Raw genomic sequence first — 14,732 nt, forward strand, 5'->3', positions numbered from 1 at the left:
GCTTACTTTGGAGCAGTTAATTTTTTGTCCCTATGGCGTTCCATAGTAATCCAGCCTGTAGAATATTAACCTTCAGTGATCAACCAACAAATTGTGAGTTGCAATATTCATTGGTTTGACAGGCTTTGCACCTGACCGTGACACACTGGCATTCATTTCATACCCTTGGTTTTGATATCTCGTTTACGGTTGCGCCAGGATCAGCGTCAGAAAAACTCTCGATGGTTATGATGAGATTCTGAACCGGGCTGATACCGTTATTTTGTTTAGCGTTGCACAGTCTAATGTTTACATTTGCGCAGTTAAGTTTATGCAACACCAATACACAGAATGTCGGAATGCCGCTTAATTATCAAAGCTAATTTCAATGAGCCTCACACCTATGTGTTGACCATTGTACACCTGTGCACATTACAGCATTACGCAATATGGGAAATACCCGACACTTGGAGACAAGTCTTTTCACACCATGTTTACAAAAATAGGCCTACTTTGTTACCTGTACACTATAAACTTGCTTCCAATATTCCGTAGCGGTAAAAACTCAACTCAAAAAGCCCTCGAGGCAATCCATAATATCTCTCTGAGGAGTGAACCGCACAAAATATATGCAGAGAAAATTTTCTCCCCTAACGAACGGTTTTAACCCCATTCCTTACCCAGACTTGAAGAAGTCTGCGTTACTCTTTCGAAGTAGAAAAAAAGAAAAGAAAAAAAGAAAGAGCTTTCTAGAATTTGTTTCGTAACTTTAGGATAAGGGATAGGTGAGAAAAAAAGGTGTTTTTGTGCAGACTGCAGAACTTCACCTTCAAGTCGTTTGGTACGTAACATGATTTTGTTTTGACATTTTTTTTTTAATTCTTCTTCGTTTTATTCGTGCGGCTACAAAAATCGAAATTTGAAAATTAGGTCATATACTTGTATAAACGTCTGATTTTAACAGGAAGCCAATTATTTGGTAAAATTCTTTTCGTGAGATATACAACTAAATTTTATTGGCTTATATTGTTTCACATCAACAATATCCAAATCCCCTTGTACCTTGCTGATAAACAGACTAATTGAACTTCTCTTTCGGGATTCAGCGTTGGTCAATTTGTTTTTTTCCAGAACGTGCGGATCTTGTCATACTGTGGATTATTTACTTTCGTGTAAACATAATGTTGCAAGCAATTAAGCAACGGGAAAAGGCGATTCCCAACAAATACGCTCGCAAGAGAATAGAATTTAGTTGAAAAATCGTTTCCTAAGATAAGTCACGAAACTGTGATCCTTTTAGCCATTGTAGTCTCGTACTTATTGAACGGATTTCGCCTCTGCTGGATTGAATAGTATTTAGGTAGAAAACAAGGTCAATTGTCAACAAAGCGCAGACCATAATTATTACTAAGTCCGAAATTTCCCTTGTAGAGACGGATTAATCTCAAATTTGAGGCGTCATTTATCACCGAGCAGCGCCCGGATGGTGCCGGCTGCCCTGTATCTCAATCAGCTTGACGTAATGCTACGGTGTCCTATGACACTTTACTGCGGCACAGATTGTGCAACCGTGTGTTTCACTTGTGTAAAAAGTCAACAGTTTGACCTTTACTTTTCTCACCTTCTCAGCGGCATATAAAGAAAGGAAACACAGTGCATTTCTTCAGAGTCTTATTGAATCAAACAGCAGAGAGTTTCGTGCGCATCTGAAATCAGAATATCCACATCTATAACCACTTGAATAGAAGGTGAGAAACCTACCATAACATAATAATTAATACTGGGTCTTACATTTTGTATTTGTATTATTTTCTTTTTAAAATAGCCGCCAGGCCAAATAGGATATGAAAACTCTATGGAGAATAGTTGTTTTGGTGGCTTTAGCCCACCAGGTCATGTCGCTTGCCATAGAAAAAGGTAATTAATTAACAGCGTAAAATGTGTGATAATTCATTCCTTGAAAAGATAAGTAGCTAAATATTCGTTTGTTCAAAAAGCGGCCGAGAAAAAGAAGATGGTTTGTTATTACGGTAGCTGGGCAGTATATCGTCCCGGTAACGGCAAGTTCGACGTCGAAAATATTGACCCGTTCATCTGCACACACATAGTCTACGGTTTTGCTGGTTTGGGATCAGACAACACGATCAAACCCCTCGACCCCTACAATGACCTTTACGAAAACTGGGGAAAAGGAGCATTCCTTCGCTTCACGGGACTGAAGAAGAAAAATCCTGAACTCAAAGCGCTCATTGCTATCGGGTATTAGGGACTCACATCTTTGCAAAAGAATTACTTAATAATTCATGATTTGTTTCGCTTAATTTTTTACAGTGGATGGAACGAAGGATCGGAGAAATATTCATTGGTAAATACTACCTAATAGTCTATTGCTATGGGTTGGTTTTCTAGGATCTCTCCTCTTTATTAGATGGCATCTGATCCAGCAAAGAGAGCAATCTTTGTAAACTCGGTGGTGAACTTTCTTATAACCTACAATTTCGATGGGTTTGATTTCGATTGGGAATACCCTGGAAATCGAGGTGGTGCCATAATAGACAAGGTATTGCCCAATGGAACCTCATTCAAACAAAAATTGACCTTTCATGTATGACGTTTTATTCGACTTGAGTGCAGATCAACTTCGTGCTTTTACTTCGTGAACTGAAGTCGGCGTTTGCTCCATATGGTTTTCTTCTTACCGCAGCTGTGTCTCCCGGCAAATCAGCAATTGATTCCGTATGTCTTATTATCTGTTAAACATTTATTTTAATTTCTTAATTACCTTTTTTTTCTCGCGTTTCTGTAGGCTTATGACATTCCTGCAGTGGCAAGGTAATTTATAATAAAACTACTAGAACAAATTTTTTTTCTTGTGTTCTTAATGATGATTATTTGAATTTAGTGCTTTGGATCAAATTCACTTGATGGCGTACGATTACCACGGGAGCTGGGAGACCTACACAGGATTGAACGCGCCCTTGTACGCCAATCCCAGTGTGGAAAGCGGAAGCAATTTGTTGTTGAACGTGGTAAGTAACTGGACAACATTTTGCGCACAGTTATTGCGAATTAAAAATCATGATTAATGTATTTTTGTTGTCATGACATTTTTAGAACTGGACTGTAAACTACTGGATTTCAAATGGTGCTCCTGCTTCCAAAATCATTTTGGGTATGGGTCTGTATGGCCGTGGCTTCACGTTGGCATCGCCGACTCAAAACGGTTTCTACGCTTACGCTCCGCAACCGATTACCGCTGGACCTTACACTCGGGAATCTGGAACTTGGGGTTACAACGAGGTATGCAGCTCTTGAAATACATCACAGCTGAAATGTTCAAAGTTCCTAAAATAATTCCATCCCTTTAGATTTGCGAAAAGTTTAAGGCCGATCCTTCGTGGACTGTCGTTCGTGACTCCTCTTACCTAACACCATATGCATTCAAATCTAGCCAATGGATCGGCTACGACGATCAACAATCTCTTACAATCAAAGTAAGCTTTACAAGAGATGATGCTGTTCTATCTATTTATATAACACTGTCAATTTCACTTACTAGGCCCAGTATGCTAGTTCGATGAATTTGGGAGGAGCTATGGTCTGGTCGATGGAAACGGACGATTTCAGGGGTCTCTGCCACAATGTACCTTTCATCCTTATTAAAACCATCTACGAATCTATGAATGGACCTATCGTCACTCCTTCACCAGTTACTACTACCTCGACATTGTCGACAACAACAAAAGCCACAATTACAACCACTACAACCCCAAGAACCACGACGACCACAACAACCCCTGTGACGACTACAACTACTAAAATCACATCATCACCTTCTACCCCCAGTACAACTACTCAGGGCACCACTATTTGCGGTCCTACGAGTTCTATTACAACTACAGTAATGACATTTAAAAATATTTTGCCTCGCATGGATGTGTTTATTTCACATCTTTTTTTAATTTATCGAATGACAGAAAAGTCCATCAATTTACACGACATTGCCACCAATAACCACGACAGCCGGAGCACCTCCACCGAATACGCTTTGCAAAAGTGAAGGCCTCAATCCAGATCCCAATGACTGCGGAATCTTCTACACTTGCATCAACAACGGCCAGGGTGGATGGACGATTTACACGCAGCGATGTGCCAATGGAACCGCATTCAGTGACGCACTGAACACGTGTACCTATCCAAATCAGGTCTTAGGATGTGAAAATTATACCGGTTGATTGAAATCGCGCCACATTATGTGCCACTATTTTTTCCGATTTATCTGATTAATTTTTTTAAACAAAGAATATACGATAACAAAAATCAATTTAAACAAAATTTTCTGTAGTCAAAAAAGTAAATTTGTATAATCACATGATTTAATTTTTTAAATAGTTAAATAAAAGCAAATTACAATCCATTCAGTTTGTACTTCTAGGTTTTACCGTGTCAAGTACAAATGCTAACTACAGATTATAATTAAGAAACCTCTAAAATAAAGTAACAACTGAAAAATAAAATCTAAAGCACATAGTTGCGCATATTTGCTGCGGCGCAGTACGACAACGAATAGCGACTCGGTGATAACGATAAGTAATCATCGTAAGCCGTCGTAAGCCGATCAATCACCTTGAATGGAAATCAACGACAGTATATTACAATCTTTCCACGCAGAAAGTTGTATTTTAATTACCACTGCCAATTTTGTATTTTACTTTCAATATTAAACCAGTTCGTTGTTTTGTATAGGAAAGAGCCACATCGAGTAAGGTTTGAATTAATTCTTGTATACTGTTTACTTATTACATAACTATTAATGCCTTAAGCCAATAGTGTGGAGTAAAGTTAGTTGTATAGAGTTCCTTCTTGTCTAGACATGAAATTTGGTTTTCTTACCCTTTCCTCGCCTTTCCTTATTTAAAAGAAAACAAATATGCCGAAAAAAATGGGTTGCAGGAGCCCATTTCCATTTACAAAAAAAAATATCCCAAATAGTGAAGTAATTACATTAGTTAGTCTGTGTTCGGAGTCGGCAGAGGTATGGTGTAGATAAGTGACGAAGACTCAGCGTAAAACTTTACATTTCAACGTTTATCCGATTGCATTGCTATGTTATGTCGAGAGATTGAAACATCTACACATGCAATATTTATTCAGTTATCTTGTAACGTAATCATAACTGTCTGAACGAGTTGAATGTATACAGCACAGTATACTTTTGTAATTTTCATTAATTCCAGTCCATTCTGATTTTCATTTCTATCTTAATATTTCGGAAAGCGCTCATAATTTCTCTTTTATTTCAAGAATTGGAAAGGCCTGATTTGTCAATTAAAAAATGAAGTTTTCATTTGCTGTGCTAGTTCTCGTAGCCACTCTACATGTATCTGCTTCCTTATCCGTCGGGTCGAAAGGTAATACTCTTGTTTGTTGTAATTGTTTTATGCGGAAACTCAGATGAGACAAAAAAAAATATATGGTATTTTTGTTAATTCGAATAGCCGATAAAAAGAAGATGGTTTGTTACTACGGCAGCTGGGCTGTCTACAGGCCAGGAGCCGGAAAATTTGACGTTGAAGATTTGGATCCCTTTATTTGCACTCACATTATTTACGGATTCGCTGGACTCGGTTATGATAACACCATCATCTCACTAGATCCGTACAACGATCTGCCGGAGAACTGGGGCAAAGGTGCGATGGTACGTTTCACCGGACTCAAGAGCCAGAATCCTGAACTGAAAGCAATTTTGGCTATTGGAGGATGGAATGAAGGATCGGAAAAGTATTCCAAGGTTCGAGTTTTTATCGCCACTTTAATGAAACATTTATTAGAAGTTTGAATCATTAAGTTGACCTCATACATTAACAGATGGTCTCTAGTCCTTCCGAGCGAGCCAAGTTTACGTCTTCTGTCGTAGAATTTCTCCTCAAGTATAATTTTGATGGCTTAGATTTTGATTGGGAATATCCTGCAAATAGAGGTGGTGCCATAATAGATAAGGTAAGGTCTACTTTATACGGATGGATCAATGGTTAGGCCTACTTATTTAATATATATTTTTTCAAAGGAAAATTTCATTCGTATGATTGAAGAGCTCAAAACTGCTTTCGCCCCACACGGTTTGATGCTGACAGCCGCCGTCTCCGCTGGAAAAACAACAATTGGTCTCACACATTTCTTTAGTTTACAACTATAATGAAGTATTTATTTTTTTGTTTTCATACCATTGCAGATACTGGATATGATATCCCATCAATGACTAGGTATACAAATAATTTGTTTAGTGTGAACTTCAAAAAGACATATAAATGGCTTAATTTACTATATTGATGGTGCATGTGCATGAAAATATTACAGGATATTGGATCAAATTCATATCATGGCATATGATTTTCATGGAGCATGGGAAACTTTTACTGGTCACAACTCACCGGTATTAATTTAAAAAGTTGTTTTTTGCAACAGTTTTTTAACTTCTTTTTTTTTTGCGTTAAGCTTTATGGCAATGAACTCGATTACGGAGAATTCGTCGACTTCAATCAAGTATGTTGCGTTTCAGATATATGTTGACATTTTTGGGTTTTAAAAGAAACTATCTTTCTGGCTGAACGTTAAAAAAGGATTTCGCTGTCAACTATTGGATTGAAAATGGAGCTGATCCTTCCAAACTGATTTTAGGAATGGGTCTATATGGACGAGGATTTGTTTTGAACAACCCAGCTGACAACGGTTTCTACGCTCCTGCAAATCAACCGATCTCTGCCGGGCCGTAAGTATCCTAAAATTAACAACAACACATACTGCAGACATACAGCTGTAACAAAAATATTCTGCACAGATACACTCGCGAGGCCGGAATATTGGGATATAATGAGGTATGTTTGTGACAGGACCCACGTAATCGCAAAAATTCTTTCCTGTAACATAAACTCGTTTCCTAGATTTGCGAGAAATTTGCTGCTGAGCCAGGCCTCTGGACTGTAGTCGTTGACCCCTCTTACATGTCTCCTTACGCTTACAAAGGCAACCAATGGATAGGCTACGACGACCAAAATTCTCTTAAGACTAAAGTATTAATGAAACTCTTTGTTGACACTCTGTGGATTAAGCGAAATTTGAACAGTTCATTTTTATAGGCTCAATATGCTGCTTCGAAAGGATTAGGTGGGGCCATGGTATGGTCGGTTGAAACGGATGATTTCCATGGCACTTGTCACGGAAACAACTTTATATTGGTAAAAACAATCTACGAGACTCTGAATGGGCCCATCGTTTATCCATCTCCACCTACCGGTTCAACAGGAGAGTTTACCACCGAGAAATACTCAACCACTACGGTAAGTGATGTGAAAAACTTAATTCCTAAATAGATTCTTTAAATATTATTCTATTTTTATTTGATATTTTATACTTATCTGGCAGAGCACTCGTCCAACAACCATTACCCCTCCACCAAATCAAACTTGCCAGTCAGAGGGATACTTCCGTGATCCGAATGATTGCGGAAAATACTATCTTTGTGTGGCAAACGGAAGTGAATGGGTCATTTACAATTTTGAATGCGGAGCTGGAACTGTTTTTGATCCATCTACCAACAACTGCAATTTCCCCTATAACGTTCCCGGCTGCGAAAATTATCCTGGAAAAGACAATTGAAGCGATTCAATTTGATTTTCTTTCATTTAACAAATAAACTAAGTACAACAAACGTACATCGTGTTTATGACAAATACAATTTCTAAGCAGTTCTATTTCTTAGATAATATTCCCCAAATCTTTTGTCAACTGTAACGACCCAATTAGAATTTTGAAAGTGTGGCGTAAATGTGGCGTCATAGAACACGACATCATCATGCGTCGCATTGGGATTAGATATCAAGTGTGTGTGCCGTGTGTGTGGATGCGAATGCGTTTAAATAGTTGTTAAAACTGGGCACTAGATGTCGGTAGATGTCATTTTAATGCTTGCTTATAAAGCGATTAAAAAGTAAAAACTGTTGTAAAATCTAGATCTAATTAAGTTTTTGGCATTTTAAAACTTTATTTATAATCATTTAAAATAATTTAGTTAAAAATGAGGAAAATAAAATGTTTGCTTCACTTCAGTTAAGCTCAGATATCGATATAAACATGGCGTCGTGTTTCAGACTTCTGCTTTTATCGCCCCCAAATGCCTAAACGTCTACACCCAAAAGGAATGTTAATTCCTATAATTTAAAACTTATTTCGTTGAAACCGTGCTTTTTCCGATGAAATTTCAATTAATTCGCTGGTGCACAACATGAAGGAGATGGTTGGTGGGTGTTGTGTATGCTCCGATGATCGGGGCTGGACGGAAAATCCATTGGTATACTGCGACGGAGGAGGATGTACTGTTGCTGTCCATCAAGGTAAATTATAATATGCCAAAACTACAAGAAACGTGTTTTAAATAATAGTGGTAACTGTTAACAAGAAAATGAAGCAACTTGAATGAGATTGTTTGATTGTTTTTATAGCTTGTTATGGAATTGTAACGGTACCCTCAGGGCCGTGGTTTTGCAGAAAATGTGAATCCCAAGAGAGGGCTGCTAGAGTGGTGAGCTACACTTACAAACAAAACAAAATTCAATATAGCTAATAAAAAGGATTTATTTAAAGCAGAGATGTGAATTGTGTCCTAGCAAAGACGGTGCTCTAAAACGCACAGACACTACTACTACAGGTTGGGCACATGTTGTTTGTGCTCTGTACATCCCTGAAGTCAGATTTGGTAATGTTTCAACCATGGAGCCCATAATTTTGAGCATGGTTCCTCCAGAAAGATTCAACAAGGTATGCTGGTACATGTGACATATTTTGTTTATGATTCATTATAATCGGGTATCTTTCTTAGGGCTGCTATATTTGTGAAACTCAAGGAAGAGAATCAAAATCTAAAATTGGAGCTTGCATGAACTGCAATAAACAAGGGTGTAAACTCCATTTCCATGTTACTTGTGCCCAAGCTCAGGGATTGCTTTGTGAAGAGGCTGGAAACTACATGGACAATGTGAAATATTGTGGATATTGCCCACACCATTATGGAAAGCTGGTGTGTTCAAATTAATTGCAATTCTGCTACAAAACGTGTTTTCCTATAGACTCCATTTTGTATTTTAGAAAAAGGGCGCTAACTTGAAAACGATTCCAGCGTTTAAACCTTTACCTCCAGTTGGTGCACCTGTCGATCCCAATGCTTCTGAAAAGTCTCTCCCGATTCAGGCTGGCGGGTCAAGTTGGGGTGGACAACCTCCTCCTGCCAACAGTGGCAATGGATCAAAGGAGAAGCAGCGTAAAAAACCTGGTAGAAAATCAACCACCCAAGCGTCTCCCAAGGTAAGTGTTGAAAAGTCATAATGCCGTTCATATTTCTAACCTAAAAAAATATCGATTGTAGGCTGGCAATAATCGGGAATCTTCATCCGTCATCGTTGAGGGGCCCAGTGCAAATGATGACTCTAAGATGAAATCGTCTAAGAATGAAGGACTTCCTTTTGCCAATGTACTTGCTGGGGTTGGTTTAGTACCCGGCCCAAGGGTGTCGATGAATGATCAAAACAACAGTGGTGTAGTAAACAGACACGAACCTAGTGACAACTTTAAACAGGAAAATGCCCGTAACTCGGAAACATCCTCTGCGAGCGGAATGAAAAAGAACGACAAATTTAACGACAGCTCCAAACTTTCAGGCAGCATTCCTTCTACTTTCGTAGAAGGACCAAATACGACAAACAAATTGGATAAAAGTCGAACGTCTCGTCGAAAAGTTTCCATTCGTTCAGCAAGCCCAACCAGCCAAGGCGGCAATGACACAGAATCTACACTATCGAACATATCAGATACAGGTCATGCTTCAGCTTCAGAGCAGTTCTTGGTTAGTGAACAATGTACCAAAGGCTCGGTAACTGTCAAAGTTGAGACCCCTATCGCATCTGAAGCCAATTCATCGATGGTTCACAGTGTTATAGTTTCTAGTGCGTCTGCTGTTCCGTCGGAAAACTCCAGCACTCTGGTGCAGTCATCACAACCAGTCCCTCAGCGAGCCGTCTCTCCCTTGATTATCTCCGCGTCGACTAGTGGCAGTAGTCAAATTCACATGGATCAGGCAAAATCGAATTACGACGACGCGTATCAAAGTGTGGGGAAGGAGTCGAGACCACTTCCGCCAGCAGTGCCGGCCAAGAAACCTCGGAGAGGGCGTGCCCCCAAAGTGAGTATTCCTGTAGTGCCGGACTCACCACCCAGTAGTCCCGATTCTGCCGGAGTTGAACAGCAACCCAAAAGGAGGAAAAAAGCTACAAAAAGCACACCTTCCACAAACGAAGAACAACATCGCTTACCGGCAGCAATTAATCGCCAGGGAGATAATTTCATGCCTGCTCATGTCAACCAACAAACATCACAAGCTACTGAGAATATGCGAAGGGATAGTCCTTCTCAGAATCAATTGCCCAGAGAGAATCTTAACGCTAGTAAGGCACAAGAGCCTCCACTGCCTCCAGTTATAACATCTTTTCCAACGATCCCTGTCATGAATTCTGGAACAAAAGATCTCAACCAATATAAGGATAATCCAAGTTCCTCCATCCATGGCAAGGAAAACAGTCACTACCTCATTCGAAATGGCATTACCGCACCGCATATGTTGGGAAATCAATTGAATCCTAATTCTAGTGTCGCTCAGAAAATGACGGACACATTGGTCGCCGAAGTGGAAGCCCACAGTGTTACGGGTGAATCTTCCCCGATTAGTACCACAAACCTGATTGGAGTACCTTTTCCGCTACGCACCGTTTCTCCGTCGTTAAAGGTGCCGTCAAGTGGCGGTGCTCCTTCTTTCCCGCACAGTCTGGAACAACTTTTGGAGCGACAGTGGGAGCAAGGAAGCCAGTTTTTAATGGAACAAGCTCAGCACTTTGACAGTAAGACTTTTTGATTACAATGTATTTTGAAGCGTTAAATTCATCTACCGTCATTTTAGTTGCTTCATTGCTGTCCTGCCTGCACAATCTCAAGGAAGAGAATATGCGACTCGAGGATCACGTTGCCAATCTGCATAGAAGAAGAGACCATTTATTAGCTGTCAATGCCAGACTGTCTGTACCACTTCAGTCCAGCCAAATGGCTTATGCGACTACCGTTGCTAATACGTCTGATAGATCTACACCGGGTAAACGTTCTTTTTCTTGTTAAATTATGCTTCAACCTGGGCAATATGAAGTTACGATTAATGGGCTATTTTCCATTTTCTTTGTATCCATCAACTACAACTAAATATATCTTTACACAATTGTGTAGGTCCAGGGCATCCAGCTATCCACGTAGCACTACGCTCTTCTCCGCAAGAACGAGAGCGCAATAATCGGGGAACGCTTTACATGCCTCATATGGAGAACGGAATCAGCATGACTGAACATTTGTCAGCCTCTATGGCAGGAAATGCGTTTTCCATGGCACACGGTAACCATAGAAGTCCCGCTAGCTCGAGTCATCAGAGCGATCGTGTTCTACCCAGTCCGGTCATTGTTTCTTCGAGGTGCGTTTTTGTTATTGTATTATTTCTATGTGTGAATTTAACCGGCTTTTTAATTAAAATTCAGAATGAATTCCGTTTACCATCCGGTTCTTTCCGGCGGAGCCATAAGTATACCATCGACCATGTCACCGGTTCAGGGATCGTCCAGCTTCATGTCTGAAAGCAGAAATCTAACAGTGCTTCGTAGCCCATCTTCAACGCCGGAGATGCGTCCTGAAGTAGCCCGAAGCACACCTTCTCAACCACAATCATCGTACCCTTATGTGTCGCCACCTTTATCAGCCCCTACCCACCATCCAGGTTCTTACTCCGGCATGACAATGACTCAATCGAATTCATCGAGTCAACAGATTATGAATGCCAGGCGCGAAGGTTCCGATTCACGACATCCTGTCGGCAGACCAAGTCCCATCGAACGCCGATGATTCGGGTTGTTCTCTGGTTTCCCTTATTTTGTTGTCCTCAGATTTCGTTCACAATCACCGGTTCTCGTTCGATCCGGTTCCAATCTCCTTTACACAGTTATGTTTCCCCTTATCCGTATTTTTAAAATAGTAGCGCGCGCGTCTTAGTGGTTTCGTTGTGTCTTGTTATTCCTTTTCCTGTCGTAACATTCATCGCGAGGAATTTGTTCAGTTGTTTTTTAGTTTGCTTCAGTATTACGAATCTACGTTGGAAAACACAGGTCATCTGGCAACCCGAATGTAGAGGAAGGCCGAAGGAAATGACGCGAAACATGTCCGTCGTTTGGTGGACTGCCTCTGATCCAATTATGCCAACAAGCTGCCTGCTGCAATGCTTTTGTCTCTTCTCGCCCACCGCGCCCTGTTTTGAACGAAAAATGTACAAACGAAAAACGCGATTCGTGCCCTCTCACGCCTTTGACCATACCACAATCCACTTTTCATTGTGTTTCTTCTTCTTTTTTAAGCAAACAAGAAAAACACTGTTCCGACAGATCTCGTGTCATCAGTCTACGCGGATCTTTGTTTACAAAATCCGCTTGCAGGTCCGTACTTCCTCCGTTTTGATCAATGCTCCTTCAAACTTTTTTAAAGAAAAAATTGTCTACCAATTCAGAAAATAGTAAAAAAAAAAAAAGTGTCCATGTCGTGGTTAACGTGAATCGAAATGTCAAGAACATTTTTTTGTTCTTATGTGTAAACAAGAAAAAGCACTACGGGTCGCGTCTCACGGACCAGTCCATCTCAGTTGTGTTCCCTCTTTCTTCTTCTCTTTGTTCGATCGTTTTTTCTGTCTTTCTTGTTTTTAGTGCAGTCTGCCATTTTTCTAGACATGTTGAGTGAACGACTCGTAGAGTTTTTGCTTTCAATTCGTTTTGTCAAAATTGTTTACGTTATTTCATCTGTTTTTCCCCCCTCGTGCCGTGCGCACCTGTCTCTTCCAAATTCTCTGTCCAAAGCTTCATGTCACACGAATTCTACGTTGTCTTGACCCCCCCCCCCCGTTCTATTGTTTTTGCTACCCTAAACTAACTTTCTTTTCCCTCTTCAGTCTGAAAAAAAGTGTTGACAGTTTTTTCCCGCAAATCAATGTCATTTTTCAATCCGGCGAAAAAGTTTTTTTTAAAGAAACCCCAAATTTGGTCTAATAAAAGATTCTATGCCATTTCTTTTATTCAATCAGATTTTGTGTTTACTCCTTTGATTCTTAGCTAATAACACGCCATTAACAGAATGTACAGGTGGTCAAGTGCTACTAGAAGAGGAAGATATTTCTCGTGTTGTGCCAGCAACTCAAGCTGTATCAATATAAACTTCGGAACTACGGTTAACCGGAGACAGCCATGCGAAGATTCAATTCAATGCTCCGCAACTCGTCCTCGATTGCCTCGCGTTTATCCGGTCGGGAGAAACTGATCAATCCTAAACGCTTCTCGAGCTCGATCCACCGCTGCTGAAGCTTCTGTGTAATAATAGTACGTAGCGTCAATTGGACGCGTTAGAAATTGCAGTGAGAAATCACGAACCGAATTCATCTGTCTGACCTCAATGTCCTTGTTGACGACTCGCGTAGCCGCTTTAGGGCGCTCTTTCGTCGTTTCCGATCGTGATTGGACATCCTTTGACGAATCTCCGTGCTGCGACTGGGTTTGGCCGAATTTGAGATAGTTTGGTACTCGTCCGAAAGTCTACTCAAGGTAAGGGGAATATCAGATTAATTGTTTTCGGATTCCTAATTTTATTTCACTTAAAACCGATTTTGTAGTGTAGTGTGGAACAAGTCCTGATTTCTCCAGATCCATAACGTGCCCATCTTTGGAATCAACTATCTGTAGCTTAGGCTCGTGACAGTGAATTGGATCCACATGTTTAGCGTTATAATCGATGTAGTTGTCGTGGGAAGGAGGATAGGGAGCTGGTACAGGATCATTTCTTTTTGGGACGGGCGGAAGCCGTTGGCATGAACACCGATTGGCTCTCGGTCTCCGACCGACGTATCCTATAAAATCTCATCAAAGAAGTAAAAGCGTTATTTTATTTAAAGCGATTTAAAGACAAAAACAAAAATGTTTCTATCTAATCTTTTTCTTTTCTCGTTCGTCTTCGTCCTCTATCAACAACCCACGATCGAAATTCCAGAACCTTCCATTCCAACCTTTGCATATAGGGCTTGTCAAAACGTAGCCAGAGATGGAAGTCTTTGGACGAAGAGAGGGGGGAATAAGGTATCTCATCATCTCACGATAGAGTATACGAACCTTCTCTTTCAGCAGGGGTGACGTGATTCCTTTTGATCGATCGACCCGATTTCGAGGTTTCGGTTTGAAATTCTCGTTCCCTTTACAGACAATTTGGACGATAGAGAATGAGGAAATGCAAATATACGGCTCAGATGCAATGCGGTAAATTTATGCAAGAATCTGATTTATAGAGTCGTCGGAACCGATTAACGTACCTCACAGTGTTTTTGAGCGCACCTGGTCCAGCCATTTCTGCTCTTTTTTGCGAAAATCTGTCGTCACATTCGAAGCGTTTTGACGTTACCCGCAACTACAACGAGACATGCAAAATCCCTTGATGCGTTAAAAGAAAATGAAGAAAAAATTATTATTAGTTGAAAAGGTTGCTAAGCAACGATATTCTCTCCAGTCCCACCCCAATCTCCCCACCGGAACTGGAGGTGCCTTCAAGTTTAGAACGTTACCGCTCAGCGCATCGTGGCGCTAGTAGTA

At 40.4% G+C, this 14,732-nt stretch overlaps 4 protein-coding genes across 10 annotated transcripts; 3 read left to right on the forward strand and 1 right to left on the reverse strand.

The window, feature by feature from the left end:
- The first annotated feature begins 617 nt into the window (after positions 1 to 617).
- LOC124203193 (acidic mammalian chitinase-like) lies at positions 618 to 4,394 on the forward strand. Its single transcript, XM_046599871.1, has 13 exons — positions 618 to 820; positions 1,411 to 1,727; positions 1,805 to 1,896; positions 1,977 to 2,238; positions 2,311 to 2,344; positions 2,408 to 2,539; positions 2,614 to 2,715; positions 2,786 to 2,811; positions 2,882 to 3,008; positions 3,094 to 3,279; positions 3,348 to 3,473; positions 3,539 to 3,880; positions 3,957 to 4,394. The coding sequence occupies exons 3-13, from the start codon at positions 1,824 to 1,826 to the stop codon at positions 4,212 to 4,214; spliced, it is 1,668 nt and encodes a 555-aa protein (XP_046455827.1). The 5' UTR covers positions 618 to 820; positions 1,411 to 1,727; positions 1,805 to 1,823; the 3' UTR covers positions 4,215 to 4,394.
- A 197-nt stretch (positions 4,395 to 4,591) lies between these two features.
- On the forward strand, positions 4,592 to 7,730 carry LOC124203202 (chitinase-3-like protein 1). Of its 2 annotated transcripts, none has more exons than XM_046599882.1 (13): positions 4,592 to 4,741; positions 5,284 to 5,390; positions 5,478 to 5,770; positions 5,848 to 5,979; positions 6,047 to 6,143; positions 6,212 to 6,242; positions 6,337 to 6,412; positions 6,475 to 6,522; positions 6,600 to 6,748; positions 6,818 to 6,854; positions 6,921 to 7,049; positions 7,116 to 7,316; positions 7,402 to 7,730. In XM_046599882.1, exons 2-13 carry the CDS (start codon positions 5,315 to 5,317, stop codon positions 7,633 to 7,635), a joined length of 1,503 nt encoding a protein of 500 aa, XP_046455838.1. In that variant the 5' UTR covers positions 4,592 to 4,741; positions 5,284 to 5,314; the 3' UTR covers positions 7,636 to 7,730. The 2 variants fall into 2 exon arrangements, with proteins under 2 accessions (XP_046455838.1, XP_046455849.1); XM_046599893.1 differs by having other exon boundaries at positions 4,602 to 4,746.
- A 358-nt stretch (positions 7,731 to 8,088) lies between these two features.
- Positions 8,089 to 13,179, forward strand: LOC124203148 (protein AF-10-like). 3 transcript variants are annotated; one of them, XM_046599803.1, is made up of 10 exons: positions 8,109 to 8,369; positions 8,478 to 8,557; positions 8,620 to 8,793; positions 8,855 to 9,052; positions 9,121 to 9,336; positions 9,398 to 10,922; positions 10,982 to 11,170; positions 11,299 to 11,536; positions 11,601 to 11,987; positions 12,023 to 13,179. In XM_046599803.1, the coding sequence occupies exons 1-9, from the start codon at positions 8,261 to 8,263 to the stop codon at positions 11,959 to 11,961; spliced, it is 3,090 nt and encodes a 1,029-aa protein (XP_046455759.1). In that variant the 5' UTR covers positions 8,109 to 8,260; the 3' UTR covers positions 11,962 to 11,987; positions 12,023 to 13,179. The 3 variants fall into 3 exon arrangements, with proteins under 3 accessions (XP_046455750.1, XP_046455768.1, XP_046455759.1); XM_046599794.1 differs by having other exon boundaries at positions 8,089 to 8,369; positions 11,601 to 13,179; XM_046599812.1 differs by having other exon boundaries at positions 8,089 to 8,369; positions 8,623 to 8,793; positions 11,601 to 13,179.
- On the reverse strand, positions 13,151 to 14,689 carry LOC124203245 (enkurin-like). Of its 4 annotated transcripts, none has more exons than XM_046599968.1 (5): positions 14,456 to 14,689; positions 14,259 to 14,338; positions 13,755 to 14,008; positions 13,545 to 13,688; positions 13,151 to 13,462 (listed from the first exon to the last, which is right to left on the reverse strand). In XM_046599968.1, the coding sequence occupies exons 1-5, from the start codon at positions 14,488 to 14,490 to the stop codon at positions 13,328 to 13,330; spliced, it is 648 nt and encodes a 215-aa protein (XP_046455924.1). In that variant the 5' UTR covers positions 14,491 to 14,689; the 3' UTR covers positions 13,151 to 13,327. The 4 variants fall into 4 exon arrangements, with proteins under 4 accessions (XP_046455924.1, XP_046455917.1, XP_046455933.1 ...); XM_046599961.1 differs by having other exon boundaries at positions 13,527 to 13,688; positions 13,755 to 13,999; positions 14,456 to 14,683; XM_046599977.1 differs by having other exon boundaries at positions 13,755 to 13,999; positions 14,456 to 14,673.
- Between the last annotated feature and the right edge of the window lie 43 nt (positions 14,690 to 14,732).

Source organism: Daphnia pulex, chromosome 2, assembly GCF_021134715.1.
Source record: "Daphnia pulex isolate KAP4 chromosome 2, ASM2113471v1".
Taxonomy (NCBI): Eukaryota; Metazoa; Arthropoda; class Branchiopoda; order Diplostraca; family Daphniidae; genus Daphnia; species Daphnia pulex.